The 25562-nt window shown below is 39.9% G+C and overlaps 1 protein-coding gene across 6 annotated transcripts in view; it reads left to right on the top strand.

The window, feature by feature from the left end:
• Positions 1-25562, top strand: part of PIWIL2 (piwi like RNA-mediated gene silencing 2) — a 186434-nt gene that overhangs the window by 34233 nt on the left and 126639 nt on the right. For all 6 annotated transcript variants that reach the window (XM_037813457.1, XM_037813455.1, XM_037813456.1 and 3 more), the window contains one exon: positions 25248-25436. In XM_037813457.1, coding sequence (XP_037669385.1) covers positions 25248-25436 — 189 coding nt within the window. The remainder of the gene's footprint in view (positions 1-25247; positions 25437-25562) is intronic.

A 25562-nucleotide genomic window follows, 5' to 3' on the forward strand; every position in this document is an offset into this window, starting at 1 on the left:
GAAGAGCTCTGAGACAAAACGCAGTAATCCAGTGGCTGAGAAAATTCACTAAACACCACAACTTCCCAAGAAAAGGGGGGTGTCCGCTCACAGCCATCATCCTGGTGGACAGGAAACACTCCTGCCCATCGCCAGCCCCATAGCCCAGAACTGCCCCAGACAACCCAGTGTGACGGAAGTGCTTCAAATAACAGGCACACACCACAAAACTGGGCGTGGACATTAGCCTTCCCGGCAACCTCAGCTGATTGTCCCAGAGTTGGGAAGGTAGAGCAGTTCATTCAGCCCCATTCAGCCATCATTTCAGCAGACTGGGAGCCTCCCTACACAGCCCAGCAGCCCAGAACTGCCCTGGGGGGACGGCACTCACCTGTGACATAGCACAGTCATCCCTCAACAGAGGACCCGGGGTGCACGGCCTGGAAGAGGGGCCCACTTGCAAGTCTCAGGAGCCATACGCCAATACCAAGGACTTGTGGGTCAGTGGCAGAGACAAACTGTGGCAGGACTGAACTGAAGGATTAGACTATTGCAGCAGCTTTAAAACTCTAGGATCACCAGGGAGATTTGATTGTTAGAGCCACCCCCCCCCTCCCTGACTGCCCAGAAACACGCCCCATATACAGGGCAGGCAACACCAACTACACACGCAAGCTTGGTACACCAATTGGACCCCACAAGACTCACTCCCCCACTCACCAAAAAGGCTAAGCAGGGGAGAACTGGCTTGTAGAGAACAGGTGGCTCGTGGACGCCACCTGCTGGTTAGTTAGAGAAAGTGTACTCCACGAAGCTGTAGATCTGATAAATTAGAGATAAGGACTTCAATTGGTCTACAAATCCTAAAAGAACCCTATCAAGTTCAGCAAATGCCACGAGGCCAAAAACAACAGAAAATTATAAAGCATATGAAAAAACCAGACGATATGGATAACCCAAGCCCAAGCACCCAAATCAAAAGACCAGAAGAGACACAGCACCTAGAGCAGCTACTCAAAGAACTAAAGATGAACAATGAGACCATAGTACGGGAGACAAAGGAAATCAAGAAGACCCTAGAAGAGCATAAAGAAGACATTGCAAGACTAAATAAAAAAATGGATGATCTTATGGAAATTAAAGAAACTGCTGACCAAATTAAAAAGATTCTGGACACTCATAGTACAAGACTAGAGGAAGTTGAACAACGAATCAGTGACCTCGAAGATGACAGAAGGGAAAATGAAAGCATAAAAGAAAGAATGGGGAAAAAAATTGAAAAAATCGAAATGGACCTCAGGGATATGATAGATAATATGAAACGTCCAAATATAAGACTCATTGGTGTCCCAGAAGGGGAAGAAAAGGGTAAAGGTCTAGGAAGAGTATTCAAAGAAATTGTTGGGGAAAACTTCCCAAATCTTCTAAACAACATAAATACACAAATCATAAACGCTCAGCGAACCCCAAATAGAATAAATCCAAATAAACCCACTCCGAGACATATACTGATCACACTGTCAAACACGGAAGAGAAGGAGCAAGTTCTGAAAGCAGCAAGAGAAAAGCAATTCACCACATACAAGGGAAACAGCATAAGACTAAGTAGTGACTACTCAGCAGCCACCATGGAGGCGAGAAGGCAGTGGCACGATATATTTAAAATTCTGAGTGAGAAAAATTTCCAGCCAAGAATACTTTATCCAGCAAAGCTCTCCTTCAGATTTGAGGGAGAGCTTAAATTTTTCACAGACAAACAAATGCTGAGAGAATTTGCTAACAAGAGACCTGCCCTACTGGAGATACTCAAGGGAGCCCTACAGACAGAGAAACAAAGAAAGGACAGAGAGACTTGGAGAAAGGTTCAGTACTAAAGAGATTCGGTATGGGTACAATAAAGGATATTAATAGACAGAGGGGAAAAATATGACAAACATAAACCAAAGGATAAGATGGGTGATTCAAGAAATGCCTTCACGGTTATAACGTTGAATGTAAATGGATTAAACTCACCAATTAAAAGATATAGATTTGCAGAATGGATCAAAAAAAATGAACCATCAATATGTTGCATACAAGAGACTCATCTTAGACACAGGGACACAAAGAAACTGAAAGTGAAAGGATGGAAAAAAATATTTCATGCAAGCTACAGCCAAAAGAAAGCAGGTGTAGCAATATTAATCTCAGATAAAATAGACTTCAAATGCAGGGATGTTTTGAGAGACAAAGAAGGCCACTACGTACTAATAAAAGGGGCAATTCAGCAAGAAGAAGTAACAATCGTAAATGTCTATGCACCCAATCAAGGTGCCACAAAATACATGAGAGAAACACTGGCAAAACTAAAGGAAGCAATTGATGTTTCCACAATAATTGTGGGAGACTTCAACACATCACTCTCTCCTATAGATAGATCAACCAGACAGAAGACCAATAAGGAAATTGAAAACCTAAACAATCTGATAAATGAATTAGATTTAACAGACATATACAGGACATTACATCCCAAATCACCAGGATACACATACTTTTCTAGTGCTCACGGAACTTTCTCCAGAATAGATCATATGCTGGGACATAAAACAAGGCTCAATAAATTTAAAAAGATTGAAATTATTCAAAGCACATTCTCTGACCACAATGGAATACAATTAGAAGTCAATAACCATCAGAGACTTAGAAAATTCACAAATACCTGGAGGTTAAACAACACACCCCTAAACAATCAGTGGGTTAAAGAAGAAATAGCAAGAGAAATTGCTAAATATATAGAGACGAATGAAAATGAGAACACAACATACCAAAACCTATGGGATGCAGCAAAAGCAGTGCTGAGGGGGAAATTTATAGCACTAACCACATATATTAAAAAGGAAGAAAGAGCCAAAATCAAAGAACTAATGGATCAACTGAAGAAGCTAGAAAATGAACAGCAAACCAATCCTAAACCAAGTAGAAGAAAAGAAATAACAAGGATTAAAGCAGAAATAAATGACATAGAGAACAAAAAAACAATAGAGAGGATAAATATCACCAAAAGTTGGTTCTTTGAGAAGATCAACAAGATTGACAAGCCCCTAGCTAGACTGACAAAATCAAAAAGAGAGAAGACCCATATAAACAAAATAATGAATGAAAAAGGTGACATAACTGCAGATCCTGAAGAAATTAAAAAAATTATAAGAGGATACTATGAACAACTGTATGGCAACAAACTGGATAATGTAGAGGAAATGGACAATTTCCTGGAAACATATGAAGAACCTAGACTGACCAGAGAAGAAATAGAAGACCTCAACCAACCCATCACAAGCAAAGAGATCCAATCAGTCATCAAAAATCTTCCCACAAATAAATGCCCAGGGCCAGATGGCTTCACAGGGGAATTCTACCAAACTTTCCAGAAAGAACTGACACCAATCTTACTCAAACTCTTTCAAAACATTGAAGAAAATGGAACACTACCTAACTCATTTTATGAAGCTAACATCAATCTAATACCAAAACCAGGCAAAGATGCTACAAAAAAGGAAAACTACCGGCCAATCTCCCTAATGAATATAGATGCAAAAATCCTCAACAAAATACTTGCAAATTGAATCCAAAGACACATTAAAAAAATCATACACCATGACCAAGTGGGGTTTATTCCAGGCATGCAATGATGGTTCAACATAAGAAAATCAATCAATGTATTACAACACATTAACAAGTCAAAAGGGAAAAATCACTTGATCATCTCAATAGATGCTGAAAAAGCATTTGACAAAATCCAACATCCCTTTTTGATAAAAACACTTCAAAAGGTAGGAATTGAAGGAAACTTTCTCAACATGATAAAGAGCATATATGAAAAACCCACAGCCAGCATAGTACTCAATGGTGAGAGACTGAAAGCCTTCCCTCTAAGATCAGGAACAAGACAAGGATGCCCGCTGTCACCACTGTTATTCAACATTGTGCTGGAAGTGCTAGCCAGGGCAATCCGGCAAGACAAAGAAATAAAAGGCATCCAAATTGGAAAAGAAGAAGTAAAACTGTCATTGTTTGCAGATGATATGATCTTATATCTAGAAAACCCTGAGAAATCGACGATACAGGTACTAGAGCTAATAAACAAATTTAGCAAAGTAGCGGGATACAAGGTTAATGCACATAAGTCAGTAATGTTTCTATGTGCTAGAAATGAACAAACTGAAGAGACACTCAAGAAAAAGATACCATTTTCAATAGCAACTAAAAAAATCAAGTACCTAGGAATAAACTTAACCAAAGATGTAAAAGACGTATACAAAGAAAACTACATAACTCTACTAAAAGAAATAGAAGGGGACCTTAAAAGATGGAAAAATATTCCATGTTCATGGATAGGAAGACTAAATTTCATTAAGATGTCAATTCTACCCAAACTCATCTACAGATTCAATGCAATCCCAATCAAAATTCCAACAACCTACTTTGCAGACTTGGAAAAGCTAGTTATCAAATTTATTTGGAAAGGGAAGATGCCACGAATTGCTAAAGACACTCTAAAAAATAAAAACGAAGTGGGAGGACTTACACTCCCTGACTTTGAAGCTTATTATAAAGCCACAGTTGCCAAAACAGCATGGTACTGGCACAAAGATAGATATATAGATCAATGGAATCGAATTGAGAATTCAGAGATAGACCCTCAGATCTATGGCCGACTGATCTTTGATAAGGCCCCCAAAGTCACTGAACTGAGTCATAATGGTCTTTTCAACAAATGGGGCTGGGAGAGTTGGATATCCATATCCAAAAGAATGAAAGAGGACCCCTACTTCACCTCCTACACAAAAATTTACTCAAAATGGACCAAAGATCTCAATATAAAAGAAAGTACCATAAAACTCCTAGAAGATAATGTAGGAAAACATCTTCAAGACCTTGTATTAGGCGGCCACTTCCTAGACTTTACACCCAAAGCACAAGCAACAAAAGAGGAAATAGATAAATGGGAACTCCTCAAGCTTAGAAGTTTCTGCACCTCAAAGGAATTTCTCAAAAAGGTAAAGAGGCAGCCAACTCAATGGGAAAAAATTTTTGGAAACCATGTATCTGACAAAAGACTGATATCTTGCATATATAAAGAAATCCTACAACTCAATGACAATAGTACAGTCGGCCCAATTATAAAATGGGCAAAAGATATGAAAAGACAGTTCTCTGAAGAGGAAATACAAATGGCTAAGAAACACATGAAAAAATGTTCAGCTTCACTAGCTATTAGAGAGATGCAAATTAAGACCACAATGAGATACCATCTAACACCGGTTAGAATGGCTGCCATTAAACAAACAGGAAACTACAAATGCTGGAGGGGATGTGGAGAAATTGGAACACTTATTCACTGTTGGTTGGACTGTGTAATGGTTCAGCCACTCTGGAAGTCAGTCTGGCAGTTCCTTAGAAAACTAGATATAGAGTTACCATTCGATCCAGCGATTGCACTTCTCGGTATATACCCGGAAGATCGGAAAGCAGTGACACGAACAGATATCTGCACGCCAATGTTCATAGCAGCATTATTCACAATTGCCAAGAGATGGAAACAACCCAAATGTCCTTCAACAGATGAGTGGATAAATAAAATGTGGTATATACACACGATGGAATACTACGCGGCAGTAAGAAGGAACGATCTCGTGAAACATATGACAACATGGATGAACCTTGAAGACATAATGCTGAGCGAAATAAGCCAGGCACAAAAAGAGAAATATTTTATGCTACCACTAATGTGAACTTTGAAAAATGTAAAACAAATGGTTTATAATGTAGAATGTAGGGGAACTAGCAATAGAGAGCAATTATAGAAGGGGGAACAACAATCCAAGAAGAACAGATAAGCTATTTAACGTTCTGGGGATGCCCAGGAATGACTATGGTCTGTTAATTTCTGATGGATATAGTAGGAGCAAGTTCACAGAAATGTTGCTATATTAGGTAACTTTCTTGGGGTAAAGTAGGAACATGTTGGAAGTAAAGTAGTTATCTTAGGTTAGTTGTCTTTTTCTTACTCCCTTGTTATGGTCTCTTTGAAATGTTCTTTTATTGTATGTTTGTTTTCTTTTTAACTTTTTTTTCATACAGTTGATTTAAAAAAGAAGGGAAAGTTAAAAAAAAAAAAAAAAAAGAAAAACAAGGGAAAAAAAAGATGTAGTGCTCCCTTGAGGAGCCTGTGGAGAATGCAGGGGTATTCGCCTACCCCACCTCCATGATTGCTAACATGACCACAGACATAGGGGACTGGTGGTTTGATGGGTTGGGCCCTCTACCACAGGTTTTACCCTTGGGAAGACGGTTGCTGCAAAGGAGAGGCTAGGCCTCCCTATGGTTGTGCCTAAGAGCCTCCTCCCGAATGCCTCTTTGTTGCTCAGATGTGGCCTGTCTCTCTAGCTAAGCCAACTTGAAAGGTGAAATCACTGCCCTCCCCCCTACGTGGGATCAGACACCCAGGGGAGTGAATCTCCCTGGCAACATGGAATATGACTCCCGGGGAGGAATGTAGACCTGGCATCGTGGGACGGAGAACATCTTCTTGACCAAAAGGGGGATGTGAAAGGAAGTGAAATAAGCTTCAGTGGCAGAGAGAATCCAAAAGGAGCCGAGAGGTTACTCTGGTGGGCACTCTTATGCACACTTTAGACAACCCTTTTTAGGTTCTAAAGAATTGGGGTAGCTAGCTGGTGGTAGATACCTGAAACTATCAAACTACAACCCAGAACCCATGAATCTCGAAGACAGTTGTATAAAAATGTAGCTTATGAGGGGTGACAGTGGGATTGGGAAAGCCATAAGGACCACACTCCACTTTGTCTAGTTTATGGATGAATGAGTAGAAAAATAGGGGAAGGGAACAAACAGACAAAGGTACCCAGTGTTCTTTTTTACTTCAATTGCTCTTTTTCACTCTAATTATTATTCTTGTTATTTTTGTGTGTGTGCTAATGAAGGTGTCAGGGATTGATTTGGGTGATGAATGTACCACTATGTAATGGTACTGTAAACAATGAAAAGTACGATTTGTTTTGTATGTCTGCGTGGTATGTGAATATATCTCAATAAAATGAAGATTAAAAAAAAAAAAGGGATGTTGAATTTTGTCGAATGCTTCTTCAGCATCTATTGAGATGATCATTTGATTTTTCCCTTTTGATTTGTTCATTTTCTTATGTTGAACCACCCTTGCATGCCTGGAATGAATCTCACTTGGTCATGGTTTATGACTTTTTTAATGTGTGTTTGGATTTGATTTGCAAGTATTTTGTGGAGAATTTTTGCATCTATATTCATTAGGGAGATTGGCCTGTAGTTTTCCTTTCTTGTAGCATCTTTAACTGGCTTTGGTATTAGAGTGATGTTGGCTTTATGAAATGAGTTAGGTAATGTTCCATTTTCTTCAGGTTTTTAAAAGAGTTCAAGTAGGATTGGTGTCAGTTCTTTTTGGAAAGTTTGGTCGAATTCCCCTGTGAAGCTGTCTGGCCCAGGGCTTTTATTATATATTATGTATTATATATATTTTATTATATAATCATCTTCAGGAGTCCAGACTGCTGGGTTGGAGTTTGGTAGTTTCAGGTATTTACTTCTAGCTATTCCAATACATTAAAACCTAAGAGGTGTTATCTATATAGTGCATAAGAATGTCCACCAGAGTGACCTCTCGACTCCATTTGAAATCTCTCAGCCACTGAAACTATTTCATCTCATTTTGCATCCCCCTTTTGGTCAAGAAGATACTCTCAATCCCATGACGCCGGGTCCAGACACATCCCCGGGAGTCATATTCTGCATTGCCAGGGAGATTTACACCCCTGGGAGTTGGGTCCCACGTAGTGGGGAGGGCAGTGAGTTCGCCTGCCGATGTGCCTCGGTTAGAGAGAGAGAGGGCCACATCTGAGCAACAAAGAGGTACTCGGGGAGACTCTTAGGCACAATTATCTGCAAGTTTAGCCTCTCCTTTGCAGTAACGAGCTTCATAAGGGCAAGTCCCATGATCGAGGGCTCGGCACATCAAACCGCCAGTCTCAGTGTTTGTGACAACATCAACACCAATCCAGGTGAGGAAGTCCAACACTTCTGCACCTTCCCCCAGCTCCTCAGGGCGGGGTGGGGGAGGAGGCTGTAAATATGTTTTTTATTCTCTGCCAAAATTACTTTGGGATGTGTCACTATATCACTCTAACCTATACTAACCTACCGTATCTCACTTCCTATTCAAAGTTCCATGTAATTGTGGTGTTTGAACAAACCGACTGTAGAGTTATACTGTTTAGAAAATATAGATCCTGCACCAAATAGACTTCTCTTCCCTTTGTCTCCTATGGAAGTTGAAGTTTTAAAACACAGTTTCGACCTTTACCCTTTGACCTGGTTTGCCCTAGTCTTAACCAGATCTGCTTCATTGATATCACTAATTGAAGTCTGGGCTCTTTTTCAGCTGTTTTTTTTTTTTTTAATTTCATAAATTTTATTTTGAAATAAATTCAATCTTACAGGAACAGTTGCAAAAACAATACAAACCCCATACATAGAACTCTATCATACCCCGACCCCCCTCCCCCGATACCCTGATCCATCACCTTTAAGATCCTGTCACTCCACCGTCTCTTTCTTTCCCTCTCTTTCTCCCACCCTCCCTCCCTCCCTCCCTATCATCCATTATCTATTGCTCTGTCCTCTGAACATATGAGAGCAAGCTGCACGTATGTTTGAGCAAACAATTCAATTCACATATACCTTTCCCGTGGACAAGAACATTCTTTTATGCAATCTCATTAAGCACAGCTAAGAAGTTCAAGAAATTCAACATTGATATAAAGCTTATATTCTGTATTTCCTTTTTTTTTTTTTCTTGTGTCCCTTCTGTGTCCCTTTGAGCCTCCTCTCCTCCATCCTCAGATCCCATCCAGGATCATCCTTGGCATTTAATTGTCATCTATTTAGACTGTCTTTTTTTTTTTTTTTTTTTTTTCAATTGTGGAAACATATATATATAGCCTAAATCTTCACGTTCCACCCCCTCCCTAGCATTCCATTAGTGGGATTAATCACATTTAGAATGTTGCAATGCTATCACCTTCCCACCATCCATTTCTAGAAGTTCCCCTTCACCCCAAACAGAAACCCTACTCTCATTTCTTAACTCCCCATTGCCCCTTACCCCACTTCTCAGAACCCCTACTCTACTTTTCATCTCTATGGTCATATTCTCTGATACTTTCTTTGTGTTTACCGTGGGGCTTAAATTTAACATCTTAAATCTATAACAATCTTCTTTTTCTTTGATACCAACTTAACTTCCATATGACACACAAACTATGTTCTTACACTCCATCATTCCCCCATCTTTATGTAGTTCTTATCAAAAATTACATATTTTACATTGAGTCCAAAATCACTGATTTATCATTACAGTTCATGTATTTTACATCCTGTAGGAAGTAAATAGTGGAGTTATAAATCAACAATACAGTAGTATTGGTATTTATATTTACCATGTGATCTTTAGTGGTGCCCTTTATTTCTTTATGTAGTTTCAGTCAATTGTTTAGTGTCCCTTCCTTTCAGTCTGCTCAACTCCTTTTAGCATTTCTTATATGACTGATTACTGGTGATGAAGTCCCTCAGCTTTTGATTATCCGGGAATGTTTTCATCTCCCCCTCATTTTTATCCTCCAGGTGTTTGTGAATTCTCCAAGGCTCTGATGGTTTTTGACTTCTATTTGTATTCCACTGTGGTCAGAGAATGTGCTTTGAACAAATTCATTTTTTTTAAATTTTATTTTATTGAGGCTTGTTTTTATGTCCCAGCATACGGTCTATTCTGGAGAAAGATCCATGATCACTAGAGACGAATGTGTGTTCCGGTGACCTGGGATGTAATATTCTATATATGTCTGTTAAATTCTCTATATCTCTCTCTTCTTTCTTTGTTTCTTGTCGGCAGGGCTCCCTTTAGTAGCTGAAGTAGGGCAGGTCTTTTATTAGCAAAATCTCTCAGCATTTGTCTGCGAAAAATTTAAGCTCTCCCTCAAATTTGAAGGAGGGTTTTGCTGGATAAAGTATTCTTGGTTGGAAATTTTTCTCTCTCAGAATTTTAAATATGTCATGCCACTGCCTTCTGGCATCCATGGTGGCTGCTGAGTAGTCACTACTTAGTCTTATGTTGTTTTCTTTGTATGGGGTGAATTGCTTTTCTCTTGCTGCTTTCAGAACTTACTCCTTCTCTTCCGTATTTGCCAGTCTGATCAGAATATGTCTTGGAGTGGGTTTATTTGTATTTATTCTATTTGGAGTTCGCTGGGCATTTATGCTTTGTGTATTTATATTGTGTAGAAGAAAGTTTGGGAAGTTTTCCCCAACAATTTCTTTGAATACTCTTTCTAGACCTTTACCCTTCTCTTCCCCTTCTGGGACTCCAAAGAGTCTTAAATTTGGATGTTTTATTTTATCTATCGTATCCCTGAGATCCATTTTGATTTTTTCAATTTTTTTCCCCATTCTTTATTTTGTTCTTTCATTTTCTGTTCTGTGGTCCTCAAGGAGGCTGAGTTGTTGAGCTTCCTCTAATCTTGTATTATGAGTATCTAGAGTCTTTTTAATTTGGCCTACAGTTTCTTTAATTTCCATAAGATCTTTTAGTTTTTTATTTACTCTTGCAATATCTTCTTTATGCTCTTCTAGGATCTTCTTTATGTCTTTTATATCCTGTGCCATGCTCTTCTTCATGTCCTTTATATCCTGTGCCATGCTCTCATTGCCTGTCTGTTGTTTGTTGATAAATTGTGCCAAGTACTGTGTGTCTTCTGATCTTTTGATTTGGGTGTTTGGGTTTGGGTTCTCCATATCGTCTGGTTTTATCATATGCTCTAAGATTTTTGTTGTTTTTGGCCTCTTGGCATTTGCTTTACTTGATCTTTAATTTGTCAGAATTGCAGCTTGGTGGCATACACTTTCTCTAACCAGCAGATGGCGTCCCTGAGTCACCTGTTCCCCTCAAGTCAGTTCTCCCCAACTTTGTGGTGTGTGGGGATCTGATTCTTGTGGGGTCCAGTTGGTGCACTTAATTTGGGTGTGTTGTCGGTGCTGCCCACCCTGAATGAGGGGCGTGTGTCTGAGTGGTTAGGGAGGAAGGGCAGCTTTAATAATCAGACCTCCCAGGTGTTTGCGGAGATTTAAGGCTGTTCTCTGCCGCTGACTCAAAGTCCTTGGTATTGGTGTCGGTTCCCTGGGATTTCCGAGTGGTTCCCCCTTCCCTGCTTTACCTCTGCTGAGGGAGGGAGGGCCGTGCCACGTCACAAGTGTGCGCTGGCCTCCAGGGAAGCCCTGGGACTCCAGGCTGTGCAGAGGCGTTCCCAGCCTGCTTCAGAGATGGTTGAATGGGACTCATTAACTTCCCCCTTTCCGCACAGCTCCACCCTCCCAGCTACAGGACAGTCAGCCGTGGGTGTATTAAAGGCCACTGTCCATGGCCGATATTGTGGCGTGTGAGCGGTGCTGCGGGAAAGACTTCCTGTCACGCTGGGTTTCTTGGCGTGGCTCTGTGCTGGGGGTTCAGCCCCGGGTAGGAGTGCCCCCGCCCGCTGGGGAGATGGCTGCAAGTCGTGTGTTTTTTTCTCCTTTTGGCTCCCCTTTGCTGCCCTGGGCCCGAGCAATCAGCAGTGGGTGTGGGAAAGTGTATCCTCCACGCCAGACACCGAGGCGTTAGCCTAGCCCACTCCTGTCGTATCTGCAGCTGCTCCCGGGCTTCTTTTTTTTTTTAAAGAACTAGTCCGTCTCCGAACGCCAACCCACCATTTCCCCACACCGCAGCATGGCCGAGGGACTCTCAGCCAACTTACTCACTCGTTTCAAAATGCAGACTCCTGGTTTCACCAAATGCATGTTCCCTGTGGATTTAGCAGACCTTGTCTGGCTGGTGCTACTCTGGAAGTTGTGTTCTGGGTCACTTTCTGGTTTTTATCTATTATTTTTCACTGAGATGTTTTTTTGCCCTGTCTCACCTAGCCGCCATCTTAGGTTCTCACAGCGTTTTTTAAACAGTTGCTGTATGCACTAATACTGACATTCATATCTGCTGAGCTCTAGCTCTGAGTTTCAAGTGTCTCAGAGATACGCGTTGTTCCATAGACCAATCAGGTAATACACTAAGGGATCAGCATCTCAAAGTTTAGAGACAGGCATTACAGTTCAGGAATAGAGTTCACTGCTGTAATAGCTTACAATCTAGGGACTATTACAATAATCATGTCCATGTTCTTGAACCAGCCATCTTATCCTTTGGTTTTTAATTCTTAGATCTGTTTTTTTCCCTCTCTCTTTTTTTCCTTTAAGTTACCCTTACTAATAACTCTTCAGTTCTGTGCTCTTCTCCAGACTGCTCTCTCCTTTCTTTTTTTCTCAGCTGGTAGAGCTCTTTTGTGCTTTCACTTTCCGTTACCCTATCCTTGAGGTTGCTAATTCATTCATCTACTCCTTCAAATCTGGTGTTATGTGTTTCAAGAATCTTTTTAATTTGATCAACATTGTCTTTTTTTCTCTTTTTGTCATATTTCTTATTATAGAACATGACATATTTACATAACAGTGATAACTTTCCAAGTGCAATTTAACAAGTAGTTACGACGACAGCAAATTTCAAAGAATACAATAGGTTACAATTCCACAGTTTGTTATTTTCTTATTATGAAATACAATATACATACAAAAAGGTACTATCTTTCAAAGTATAATTTAACTAGTAGGCATATAGGAAATTTCCAAAGTTATTATGAGTTATAGTAGCATAGTTTCAGTTATTTCCTTATTATGAAATCTAACATATATACAAAAAGATAAGTCTTTCAAATTACAGTTTAACAATTTGCTATATAACAAATTTCAAAGGATATTATGGGTTACAATTCCACCATTTCAGTTTTTTCCTTCTAACTATTCTAATATCCGAGCAACTAAAGGAAAGAAAATTATATAAAGTTTCAGTATTTATAATCCTTTGGTAAATTCCATCTTGTCTGTTGCTACCTCTTCTTCTAGTTTATTCACTTTCCCCATCTTCAGGGATGTCTAGGCAGTGACCACCCTAACATGTTCATGTTGAAAAGGGGTGTCAACCTTTATGAGCAAAGGAGACATATCTAATTGACATTCTCAAAGAGACTTTTGCCTCTGGGTTTCGGAACTTAGCTGGTGTAGGGTCACTCTGAAGAATTTAAATTTCTGACAAATAAACTTAGTGAGTGAAACTTTTATAAAGTATGGTATTCCTATTAATTATAGTCCCTAGTATGCAATGTGTAGATTTTTCCCATGTACCCTTCTGTTGTCAACTCTCTATGCCAGTGTCATACTTTAGAAGTATATCATGCAATCACCTATCTACAGTTGTGGTGCTGATCTGTGGGAAACATTCCTTTAAGCAACCCCTTTCACTCCTATTTGCCTTCAGTTCAGCTCTGATATTTAATAGCCCATTAACAAACAATTGTCACCCCTATCCATTACCACACCTTTGATTTCACCTTTATTAACATATCTGAACATATTAGACTATTATTCCCCCTCACTAGCTACTCTCTGTCACTAGGTCCCCAATATTCTTAAATTATAAGACATTGATTTTACATTGTCAGATAGTTCATAGAAGTGGTAACATATGATATCTCTCCTTTTGCATCTGAGTTATTTCACTCAATTATATCTTCAGGGTTCATCCATGTTGCGAAATGTTTCAAGACCTTGTTGTTTCTTACTGCTGCATAATATATACCACATTTTGTTTATCCACTTGTCTATTGAAGGAACATTATCTTTTATTTCCTTAAGATCTGCTATTTTTTTAGTCACTCTTGAAAATTCTTTTTTATGTTCTTCTAGGGTCTTCATGTCCTTTATATCCTGAGCCATATTTATGTTTGTGGGTACTTCTTTGATTAATTGTTCCCAATTTTGTGTCTCTTCCTGCTTTTCAATTTATTTGTTTGGCTTATCCATGTCTTCTGTGTGCTTCAAGTGCTTTGTAATTTTCTGCTGGCTTTAATAGGGTTATTTTATTTTGGGAAGTGCAGAATTAGTTTAGCTTTTCTATATAATTTGGTGTATTGGCGTGCAGTTTCCCAATCCTACCAGTAGGTGGTGCTCTTGAGGCACAGCTTGGTGGAGTACAGTTTCCCCACCAGCAGGTGGCACTCTAAAGTAGATCTTCCCTGAACTTCTGTGCAGTGGGTGAAGTCCGAACCAGGTAGGGAACCAAATCAGTGCACCGGATTTCCGTGGCTCTGGGGAATCCCTGTCCTGGGCTGCCATGCGTGCCCTGAGCAGGTAGGCAGGGAGCCTGATGAAGGGCACTCTGCAGGTGGGACGTGGTCCCTGACTGCTGATTTTCTGCCTGCCTTGCGCCTGCCAGTCTTTGCCATTGCAGGTATGATGCCTCTCTCTTCCCCACTTGTCACTGTTCCAACTCCCTCCCCCATTTCCTTGGTGGGAGAGCAGTCACCACCTGTCGGATTCCCTCACGGGAGCTCCTAGCTGTCCGGCTGTGGAGGATCACCCCCCAGCAAACTGTCAAGTTAGATGGGTAGGAGGCGAGCTGCTGTTCATTCCCTTGCCTGGCGGTGGTTTTGCTGCTGCCGGCCTGGGGGTGGGGGGTGGTCCAGACAAGGAACACACTCACCGTGTCATTCCAGCCACCGTCTCTCCTCCGTTTTTGTCAGGTGTCCCCTCTAGGTACTGTGGGGGACCCTCTATGGCCAGTCACACCCTGGAACCGCAGCCTCTGGTGTCCTCTGGCCCTTTTCTAGTTACTCAGACAGAGAAGAAGCCCATTCTGCCTCAACCTACTCCGCCATCTTCCTGGAAGTCCTGTAGTCTTTCTTAAATTGAATTCTGCAGAATACTAATTAGCCAGAATGGTAATAGGTATTAAAATGATGTGAAAATTAAACGAGGTGTTTAAATAAATTGGAGGTAAATAAAGCCAAATAGATTTCTTTTCTTTAGTACTCTTGGAGCCTGATATGTTGTGAATTTCCAAGAAGGGGTTATAATATTTAGAATGGCTTAAATTTCTTTGATCATGGAACTTTTTTCACTCCCTCATGGCCTCTCAAGGGACTAGCATTCTGAGGAATACACATTGGAAAACCCTGGGCTACAGAAAAAAGTCCAAGCTCTCATCCAGATTTAAAAGGATATTCATATCTGGTCTCTACCTATCTTCAGCCCTGTTCCTCTCTAATTTTTTAAATTCAATTTTATTGAGATATATTCACATACCATCCAGTCATCCATGGTGTATTATCAGTTGTTCAGTTGTTCACAGTACCATCATATAGTTGTACATTCATCACCCCAATCTATGGTTTGAACATTTTCCTTGTACCAGAAAAAGTAAAAATAAGAATAAAAAATGAAAGTAACGAAGAACATCCAGTTCTTTTGTCCCCATTTTTCTACTCATCCATCCATACACTGGATAAAGGCAGTGTGATCCACAGGGCTTTCACAGTCATACCGTCATCTCTTGTAAGCTACATTGCTATACAGTAGTCTTCAAGAGTCAAGGCTACTGGGTTGCAGTTTGATAGTTTCAGGTATTTACTTCTAGCTATTCCAGTGCATTAAAAACTAAGAAGGGTTATCCATATAGTGCATAAGAATGCCCATCAGAGTGACCTCTCGATTCCATTTGGAATCTCTCAGCCACTGAAACTATTTCATTTCGCATCCCCTTTTTGGTCAAGAAGGTGTTTTCAATCCCACAATGTTGGGTCCAGATTCATCCCCAGGAGTCATATTCCGCATTGCCAAGGAGATTTACACCCCTGGGAGTCAGATCCCTCATAGGGTAGTGTTCCTCTCTATTTTTTCTGCTCTTTTACCTCTTCTCCATCCCCAATACTAGATTCCTGATTGTTCCCCAAATATCAGTTCTTTTTCCTCAAATGTTCATTCCTCTGCCCCAGCCATTTCCACCTGACAGATACCTCCTTGAAGTATCAACTCAAGCATCACTTCCTCAGTAAACTTTCATTGACTCACTTGGGCATATTTACAGTTGCTTTTTCCAAGTTCCCTATGTTGCCTTGTTCACAGCACCATTATGGAGTTACCACAACAATACATTTGTCGAGAGAGGCGGGGCAAGATGGCAGACTGGTGAGCTGTATGTTTTAGTTACTCCTCCAGGAAAGTAGGTAGAAAGCCAGGAACTGCGTGGACTGGAAACCACAGAGCAATCTGACTTTGGGCATACTTCATACAACACTCATGAAAACGTGGAACTGCTGAGATCTGCGAAATCTGTAAGTTTTTGCCGCCAGGACCCGCGCCCCTCCCTGCCAGGCTCAGTCCCGTGGGAGGAGGGGCTGTCAGCTCCGGGAAGGAGAAGGGAGAACTGCAGTGGCAGCCCTTATCGGAAACTCATTCTGCTGATCCAAACTCCAACCATAGATAGACGGAGACCAGACACCAGAGAATCTGAGAGCAGCCAGCCCAGCAGAGAGGAGACAGGCATAGAAAAAAAAAAACACGAAAAACTCCAAAATAAAAGCGGAGGATTTTTGGAGTTCTGGTGAACATAGAAAGGGGAAGGGCAGACCTCAGGCCCGAGCTCAGGCCCTGAGGCTCATATGCAAATCCCGAAGAAAAGCTGATCTCTCTGTCCTGTGGACCTTTCCTTAATGGCCCTGGTTGCTTTGTCTCTTAGCATTTCAATAACCCATTAGATCTCTGAGGAGGGCCCTTTTTTTTTTTTTTTTTAATCCTTTTTTCTTTTTCTAAAACAATTACTCTAAGAAGCCCAATACAGAAAGCTTCAAAGACTTGCTATCTGGGCAGGTCAAGTCAAGAGCAGAACTAGAAGAGCTCTGAGACAAAACGCAATAATCCAGTGGCTGAGAAAATTCACTAAACACCACAACTTCCCAAGAAAAGGGGGGTGTCCGCTCACAGCCATCATCCTGGTGGACAGGAAACACTCCTGCCCATCGCCAGCCCCATAGCCCAGAACTGCCCCAGACAACCCAGTGTGACGGAAGTGCTTCAAATAACAGGCACACACCACAAAACTGGGCGTGGACATTAGCCTTCCCGGCAACCTCAGCTGATTGTCCCAGAGTTGGGAAGGTAGAGCAGTTCATTCAGCCCCATTCAGCCATCATTTCAGCAGACTGGGAGCCTCCCTACACAGCCCAGCAGCCCAGAACTGCCCTGGGGGGACGGCACTCACCTGTGACATAGCACAGTCATCCCTCAACAGAGGACCCGGGGTGCACGGCCTGGAAGAGGGGCCCACTTGCAAGTCTCAGGAGCCATACGCCAATACCAAGGACTTGTGGGTCAGTGGCAGAGACAAACTGTGGCAGGACTGAACTGAAGGATTAGACTATTGCAGCAGCTTTAAAACTCTAGGATCACCAGGGAGATTTGATTGTTAGAGCCACCCCCCCCCTCCCTGACTGCCCAGAAACACGCCCCATATACAGGGTAGGCAACACCAACTACACACGCAAGCTTGGTACACCAATTGGACCCCACAAGACTCACTCCCCCACTCACCAAAAAGGCTAAGCAGGGGAGAACTGGCTTGTGGAGAACAGGTGGCTCGTGGACGCCACCTGCTGGTTAGTTAGAGAAAGTGTACTCCACGAAGCTGTAGATCTGATAAATTAGAGATAAGGACTTCAATTGGTCTACAAATCCTAAAAGAACCCTATCAAGTTCAGCAAATGCCAAGAGGCCAAAAACAACAGAAAATTATAAAACATATGAAAAAACCAGACGATATGGATAACCCAAGCCCAAGCACCCAAATCAAAAGACCAGAAGAGACACAGCACCTAGAGCAGCTACTCAAAGAACTAAAGATGAACAATGAGACCATAGTACGGGAGACAAAGGAAATCAAGAAGACCCTAGAAGAGCATAAAGAAAACATTGCAAGACTAAATAAAAAAATGGATGATCTTATGGAAATTAAAGAAACTGCTGACCAAATTAAAAAGATTCTGGACACTCATAGTACAAGACTAGAGGAAGTTGAACAACGAATCAGTGACCTCGAAGATGACAGAAGGGAAAATGAAAGCATAAAAGAAAGAATGGGGAAAAAAATTGAAAAAATCGAAATGGACCTCAGGGATATGATAGATAATATGAAACGTCCAAATATAAGACTCATTGGTGTCCCAGAAGGGGAAGAAAAGGGTAAAGGTCTAGGAAGAGTATTCAAAGAAATTGTTGGGGAAAACTTCCCAAATCTTCTAAACAACATAAATACACAAATCATAAACGCTCAGCGAACCCCAAATAGAATAAATCCAAATAAACCCACTCCGGGACATATACTGATCACACTGTCAAACACGGAAGAGAAGGAGCAAGTTCTGAAAGCAGCAAGAGAAAAGCAATTCACCACATACAAGGGAAACAGCATAAGACTAAGTAGTGACTACTCAGCAGCCACCATGGAGGCGAGAAGCAGTGGCACGATATATTTAAAATTCTGAGTGAGAAAAATTTCCAGCCAAGAATACTTTATCCAGCAACGCTCTCCTTCAAATTTGAGGGAGAGCTTAAATTTTTCACAGACAAACAAATGCTGAGAGAATTTGCTAACAAGAGACCTGCCCTACTGGAGATACTCAAGGGAGCCCTACAGACAGAGAAACAAAGAAAGGACAGAGAGACTTGGAGAAAGGTTCAGTACTAAAGAGATTCGGTATGGGTACAATAAAGGATATTAATAGACAGAGGGGAAAAATATGACAAACATAAACCAAAGGATAAGATGGGTGATTCAAGAAATGCCTTCACGGTTATAACGTTGAATGTAAATGGATTAAACTCCCCAATTAAAAGATATAGATTTGCAGAATGGATCAAAAAAAATGAACCATCAATATGTTGCATACAAGAGACTCATCTTAGACACAGGGACACAAAGAAACTGAAAGTGAAAGGATGGAAAAAAATATTTCATGCAAGCTACAGCCAAAAGAAAGCAGGTGTAGCAATATTAATCTCAGATAAAATAGACTTCAAATGCAGGGATGTTTTGAGAGACAAAGAAGGCCACTACGTACTAATAAAAGGGGCAATTCAGCAAGAAGAAGTAACAATCGTAAATGTCTATGCACCCAATCAAGGTGCCACAAAATACATGAGAGAAACACTGGCAAAACTAAGGAAGCAATTGATGTTTCCACAATAATTGTGGGAGACTTCAACACATCACTCTCTCCTATAGATAGATCAACCAGACAGAAGACCAATAAGGAAATTGAAAACCTAAACAATCTGATAAATGAATTAGATTTAACAGACATATACAGGACATTACATCCCAAATCACCAGGATACACATACTGTTCTAGTGCTCACGGAACTTTCTCCAGAATAGATCATATGCTGGGACATAAAAGAAGGCTCAATAAATTTAAAAAGATTGAAATTATTCAAAGCACATTCTCTGACCACAATGGAATACAATTAGAAGTCAATAACCATCAGAGACTTAGAAAATTCACAAATACCTGGAGGTTAAACAACACACTCCTAAACAATCAGTGGGTTAAAGAAGAAATAGCAAGAGAAATTGCTAAATATATAGAGACGAATGAAAATGAGAACACAACATACCAAAACCTATGGGATGCAGCAAAAGCAGTGCTAAGGGGGAAATTTATAGCACTAAACGCATATATTAAAAAGGAAGAAAGAGCCAAAATCAAAGAACTAAAGGATTAACTGAAGAAGCTAGAAAATGAACAGCAAACCAATCCTAAACGAAGTAGAAGAAAAGAAATAACAAGGATTAAAGCAGAAATAAATGACATAGAGAACAAAAAAAACAATAGAGAGGATAAATATCACCAAAAGTTGGTTCTTTGAGAAGATCAACAAGATTGACAAGCCCCTAGCTAGACTGACAAAATCAAAAAGAGAGAAGACCCATATAAACAAAATAATGAATGAAAAAGGTGACATAACTGCAGATCCTGAAGAAATTAAAAAAATTATAAGAGGATACTATGAACAACTGTATGGCAACAAACTGGATAATGTAGAGGAAATGGACAATTTCCTGGAAACATATGAACAACCTAGACTGACCAGAGAAGAAATAGAAGACCTCAACCAACCCATCACAAGCAAAGAGATCCAATCAGTCATCAAAAATCTTCCCACAAATAAATGCCCAGGGCCAGATGACTTCACAGGGGAATTCTACCAAACTTTCCAGAAAGAACTGACACCAATCTTACTCAAACTCTTTCAAAACATTGAAGAAAATGGAACACTACCTAACTCATTTTATGAAGCTAACATCAATCTAATACCAAAACCAGGCAAAGATGTTACAAAAAAGGAAAACTACCGGCCAATCTCCCTAATGAATATAGATGCAAAAATCCTCAACAAAATACTTGCAAATCGAATCCAAAGACACATTAAAAAAATCATACACCATGACCAAGTGGGGTTTATTCCAGGCATGCAAGGATGGTTCAACATAAGAAAATCAATCAATGTATTACAACACATTAACAAGTCAAAAGGGAAAAATCAATTGATCATCTCAATAGATGCTGAAAAAGCATTTGACAAAATCCAACATCCCTTTTTGATAAAAACACTTCAAAAGGTAGGAATTGAAGGAAACTTCCTCAACATGATAAAGAGCATATATGAAAAACCCACAGCCAGCATAGTACTCAATGGTGAGATACTGAAAGCCTTCCCTCTAAGATCAGGAACAAGACAAGGATGCCCGCTGTCACCACTGTTATTCAACATTGTGCTGGAAGTGCTAGCCAGGGCAATCCGGCAAGACAAAGAAATAAAAGGCATCCAAATTGGAAAAGAAGAAGTAAAACTGTCATTGTTTGCAGACGATATGATCTTATATCTAGAAAACCCTGAGAAATCGACGATACAGCTACTAGAGCTAATAAACAAATTTAGCAAAGTAGCGGGATACAAGGTTAATGCACATAAGTCAGTAATGTTTCTATATGCTAGAAATGAACAAACTGAAGAGACACTCAAGAAAAAGATACCATTTTCAATAGCAACTAAAAAAATGAAGTACCTAGGAATAAACTTAACCAAAGATGTAAAAGACCTATACAAAGAAAACTACATAACTCTACTCAAAGAAATAGAAGGGGACCTTAAAAGATGGAAAAATATTCCATGTTCATGGATGGGAAGACTAAATGTCATTAAGATGTCAATTCTTCCTAAACTCATCTACAGATTCAATGCAATCCCAATCAAAATTCCAACAACCTACTTTGCAGACTTGGAAAAGCTAGTTATCAAATTTATTTGCAAAGGGAAGATGCCTCGAATTGCTAAAGACACTCTAAAAAAGAAAAACGAAGTGGGAGGATTTACACTCCCTGACTTTGAAGCTTATTATAAAGCCACAGTTGCCAAAACAGCATGGTACTGGCACAAAGATAGACATATAGATCAATGGAATCAAATTGAGAATTCGGAGACAGACCCTCAGATCTATGGCCGACTGATCTTTGATAAGGCCCCCAAAGTCACTGAACTGAGCCATAATGGTCTTTTCAACAAATGGGGCTGGGAGAGTTGGATATCCATATCCAAAAGAATGAAAGAGGACCCCTACCTCACCCCCTACACAAAAATTAACTCAAAATGGACCAAAGATCTCAATATAAAAGAAAGTACCATAAAACTCCTAGAAGATAATGTAGGAAAACATCTTCAAGACCTTGTATTAGGCGGCCACTTCCTAGACTTTACACCCAAAGCACAAGCAACAAAAGAAAAAATAGATAAATGGGAACTCCTCAAGCTTAGAAGTTTCTGCACCTCAAAGGAATTTCTCAAAAAGGTAAAGAGGCAGCCAACTCAATGGGAAAAAGTTTTTGGAAACCATGTATCTGACAAAAGACTGATATCTTGCATATATAAAGAAATCCTACAACTCAATGACAATAGTACAGTCGGCCCAATTATAAAATGGGCAAAAGATATGAAAAGACAGTTCTCTGAAGAGGAAATACAAATGGCCAAGAAACACATGAAAAAATGTTCAGCTTCACTAGCTATTAGAGAGATGCAAATTAAGACCACAATGAGATAACCATCTAACACCGGTTAGAATGGCTGCCATTAAACAAACAGGAAACTACAAATGCTGGAGGTGATGTGGAGAAATTGGAACTCTTATTCACTGTTGGTGGGACTGTATAATGGTTCAGCCACACTGGAAGTCAGTCTGGCAGTTCCTTAGAAAACTAGATATAGAGTTACCATTCGATCCAGCGATTGCACTTCTCGGTATGTAACCGGAAGGTCGGAAAGCAGTGACACGAACAGATATCTGCACGCCAATGTTCATAGCAGCATTATTCACAATTGCCAAGAGATGGAAACAACCCAAATGTCCTTCAACAGATGAGTGGATAAATAAAATGTGGTACATACACACGATGGAATACTACGCAGCAGTAAGAAGGAACGATCTCGTGAAACATATGACAACATGGATGAACCTTGAGGACATAATGCTAAGCGAAATAAGCCAGGCACAAAAAGAGAAATATTTTATGCTACCACTAATGTGAACTTTGAAAAATGTAAAACAAATGGTTTATAATGTAGAATGTAGGGGAACTAGCAATAGAGAGCAATTAAAGAAGGGGGAACAATAATCCAAGAAGAACAGATAAGCTATTTAACGTTCTGGGGATGCCCAGGAATGACTATGGTCTGTTAATTTCTGATGGATATAGTAGGAGCAAGTTCACAGAAATGTTGCTATATTAGGTAACTTTCTTGGGGTAAAGTAGGAACATGTTGGAAGTTAAGCAGTTATCTTAGGTTAGTTGTATTTTTCTTACTCCCTTGTTATGGTCTCTTTGAAATGTTCTTTTATTGTATGTTTGTTTTCTTTTTAACTTTTTTTTCATACAGTTGATTTAAAAAAGAAGGGAAAGTTAAAAAAAAAAAAAAACAAGGAGAAAGAAAAAGATGTAGTGCCCCCTTGAGGAGCCTGTGGAGAATGCAGGGGTATTCGCCTACCCCACCTCCATGGTTGCTAACATGACCACAGACATAGGGGACTGGTGGTTTGATGGGTTGGGCCCTCTACCACAGGTTTTACCCTTGGGAAGACGGTTGCTGCAAAGGAGAGGCTAGGCCTCCCTATGGTTGTGCCTAAGAGCCTCCTCCAGAATGCCTCTTTGTTGCTCAGATGTGGCCCTGTCTCTCTAGCTAAGCCAACTTGAAAGGTGAAATCACTGCCCTCCCCCCTACGTGGGATCAGACACCCAGGGGAGTGAATCTCCCTGGCAACGTGGAATATGACTCCGGGAAGGAATGTAGACCTGGCATCGTGGGACGGAGAACATCTTCTTGACCAAAAGGGGGATGTGAAAGGAAATGAAATAAGCTTCAGTGGCAGAGAGAATCCAAAAGGAGCCGAGAGGTCACTCTGGTGGGCACTCTTACGCACACTTTAGACAACCCTTTTTGGGTTCTAAAGAGTTGGGGTAGCTGGTGGTGGATACCTGAAACTGTCGGGCTGCAGCCCAGGGCCCGTGAATCTCGAAGACAGTTGTATGGGGGTGTAGCTTATGAGGGGTGACAATGGGATTGGGAAGGCCATAGGAACCACACTCCAGTTCGTCTAGTTTATGGATGGATGAGTAGAAAAATAGGGGAAGGAAACAAACAGACAAAGGTACCCAGTGTTCTTTTTTGCTTCAATTGCTCTTTTTCACTCTAATTATTATTCTTGTTATTTTTGTGTGTGTGCTAATGAAGGTGTCAGGGACTGATTTGGGTGATGAATGTACAACTATGTAATGGTACTGTGAACAATCGAAAGTACGATTTGTTTTGTATGACTGCGTGGTATATGAATATATCTCAATAAAATGAAGATTAAAAAAAAAAAAAAAAAGACATAATGCTGAGCGAAATAAGCCAGGCACAAAAAGAGAGATATTGTATGTTACCACTAATGTGAATTCTGTGAAAAATGTACAATGTTTTATACTGTAGAATGTAGGGGACCTAGAGATACCAATTAGTGGAGGGGGAATGATAATCTAATAAGAACAGATAAACTATGGAGGGTAATCTCAATGTTATGGGAATGCTCAGGAATGATTATGGTTTGTAAACTTTCTTGGATATAGTAAGAACATGTTGGAAGCAATAGAGTTATTTTAGGTTTTTTTTTTCTCTTATTCCTTTGTTTTCTTAGGGGTTAATTTTCTTGGGGTATGGTAGGAACATGTTGGAAGCAATGTAGTTATTTTAGATTATTTGTTTTTCTTACTCCTCTGTTTGGACATGGTTTATTAATTTTCTTGGGGTATGGTAGGAACATATTGGAAGCAAAGTAGTTATTTTAGGTTATTTGTTTTCCTTAATCCATTGCTTTGTTTGAAATGTTGTGGGGTTTTTTTGGTTGTTGTTTGCCTTTGTTTTTAATTTTTTGATAAGCAAAGTTAAAAAATTGAAAAAAAAATCAGTAGAAAAATGGGAGTAAAAACTAAATGACAAATAGGGTGGGATGGGGGGATGGTTTGGGTATTCTCTTTTCACTTTTATTTTTTATTCTTATTCTGATTTTTTCTGATGTAAGGAAAATGTTCAGAAATAGATTGTGGTGATGAACGCATAACTATATGATCATACTGTGAACAGTTGATTGTATACCATGGATGACTGTATGGTTTGTGAATATATTTCAATAAAACTGAATTAAAAAAAAAAAAAAAAAGAATACATTTGTCTGTTGTTTTCTTTTCATCTGTGCATCTTTAGCATCTTAACCAGTGCATATCTTTCATAGGTACTTGTGATTTCTTTCTTTAGCTGAGAAAGGGCAAATAAAGTTTAAAGAATGTTTTTACTGAATTCTGCCTCTGCAGGCCATATCATAATGATGATAGTAAGTAATTATTTTGATATTAAAAGAATTTTTTAAGGATTACTGTGAATTTTATTAATTTGTAGTTACTGTTTTAAATCTGGTTTTTAGTCTTTCTTCACTATTGATTTTATTTTTATAATGGTAAAAAGAGAGGAGCTGAGTGTTCCATCTCCCAAAAGAGAACTGAAGCCTTCTGGTGCTATGGCTGTGACTATACCCTTAAATTGTCTGTTTGAGTCCTCTGTTCCTTTCTTATTGCTTGTGTACACAAATATGATCTAAAAGTCTTTTATCTCTCTTTCTGAAGGCATGCCATGTATCAGCAGAACAAAGAAAACTTCCAGGATGAGTGCACTAAGCTTTTGGTGGGCAATATTGTTATAACCCGATACAACAACCGTACCTATCGTATTGATGACGTGGATTGGAATAAGACTCCAAAAGATAGCTTCACAATGTCTGATGGGAAGGAGATCACATTTTTGGAATACTACAGGTAGAAGAGACTGGATTTGAGGCTAAGGGTTTGGGTAGGATATATTCTACCATTCTCCAGCAGGGTATTGTGTTCCATAGTAGCATACAACTTGAGTTTCTCAAAGTAATTGAATTGGTAATGTGC

This window comes from Choloepus didactylus, chromosome 20, assembly GCF_015220235.1.
Source record: "Choloepus didactylus isolate mChoDid1 chromosome 20, mChoDid1.pri, whole genome shotgun sequence".
Taxonomy (NCBI): Eukaryota; Metazoa; Chordata; class Mammalia; order Pilosa; family Megalonychidae; genus Choloepus; species Choloepus didactylus.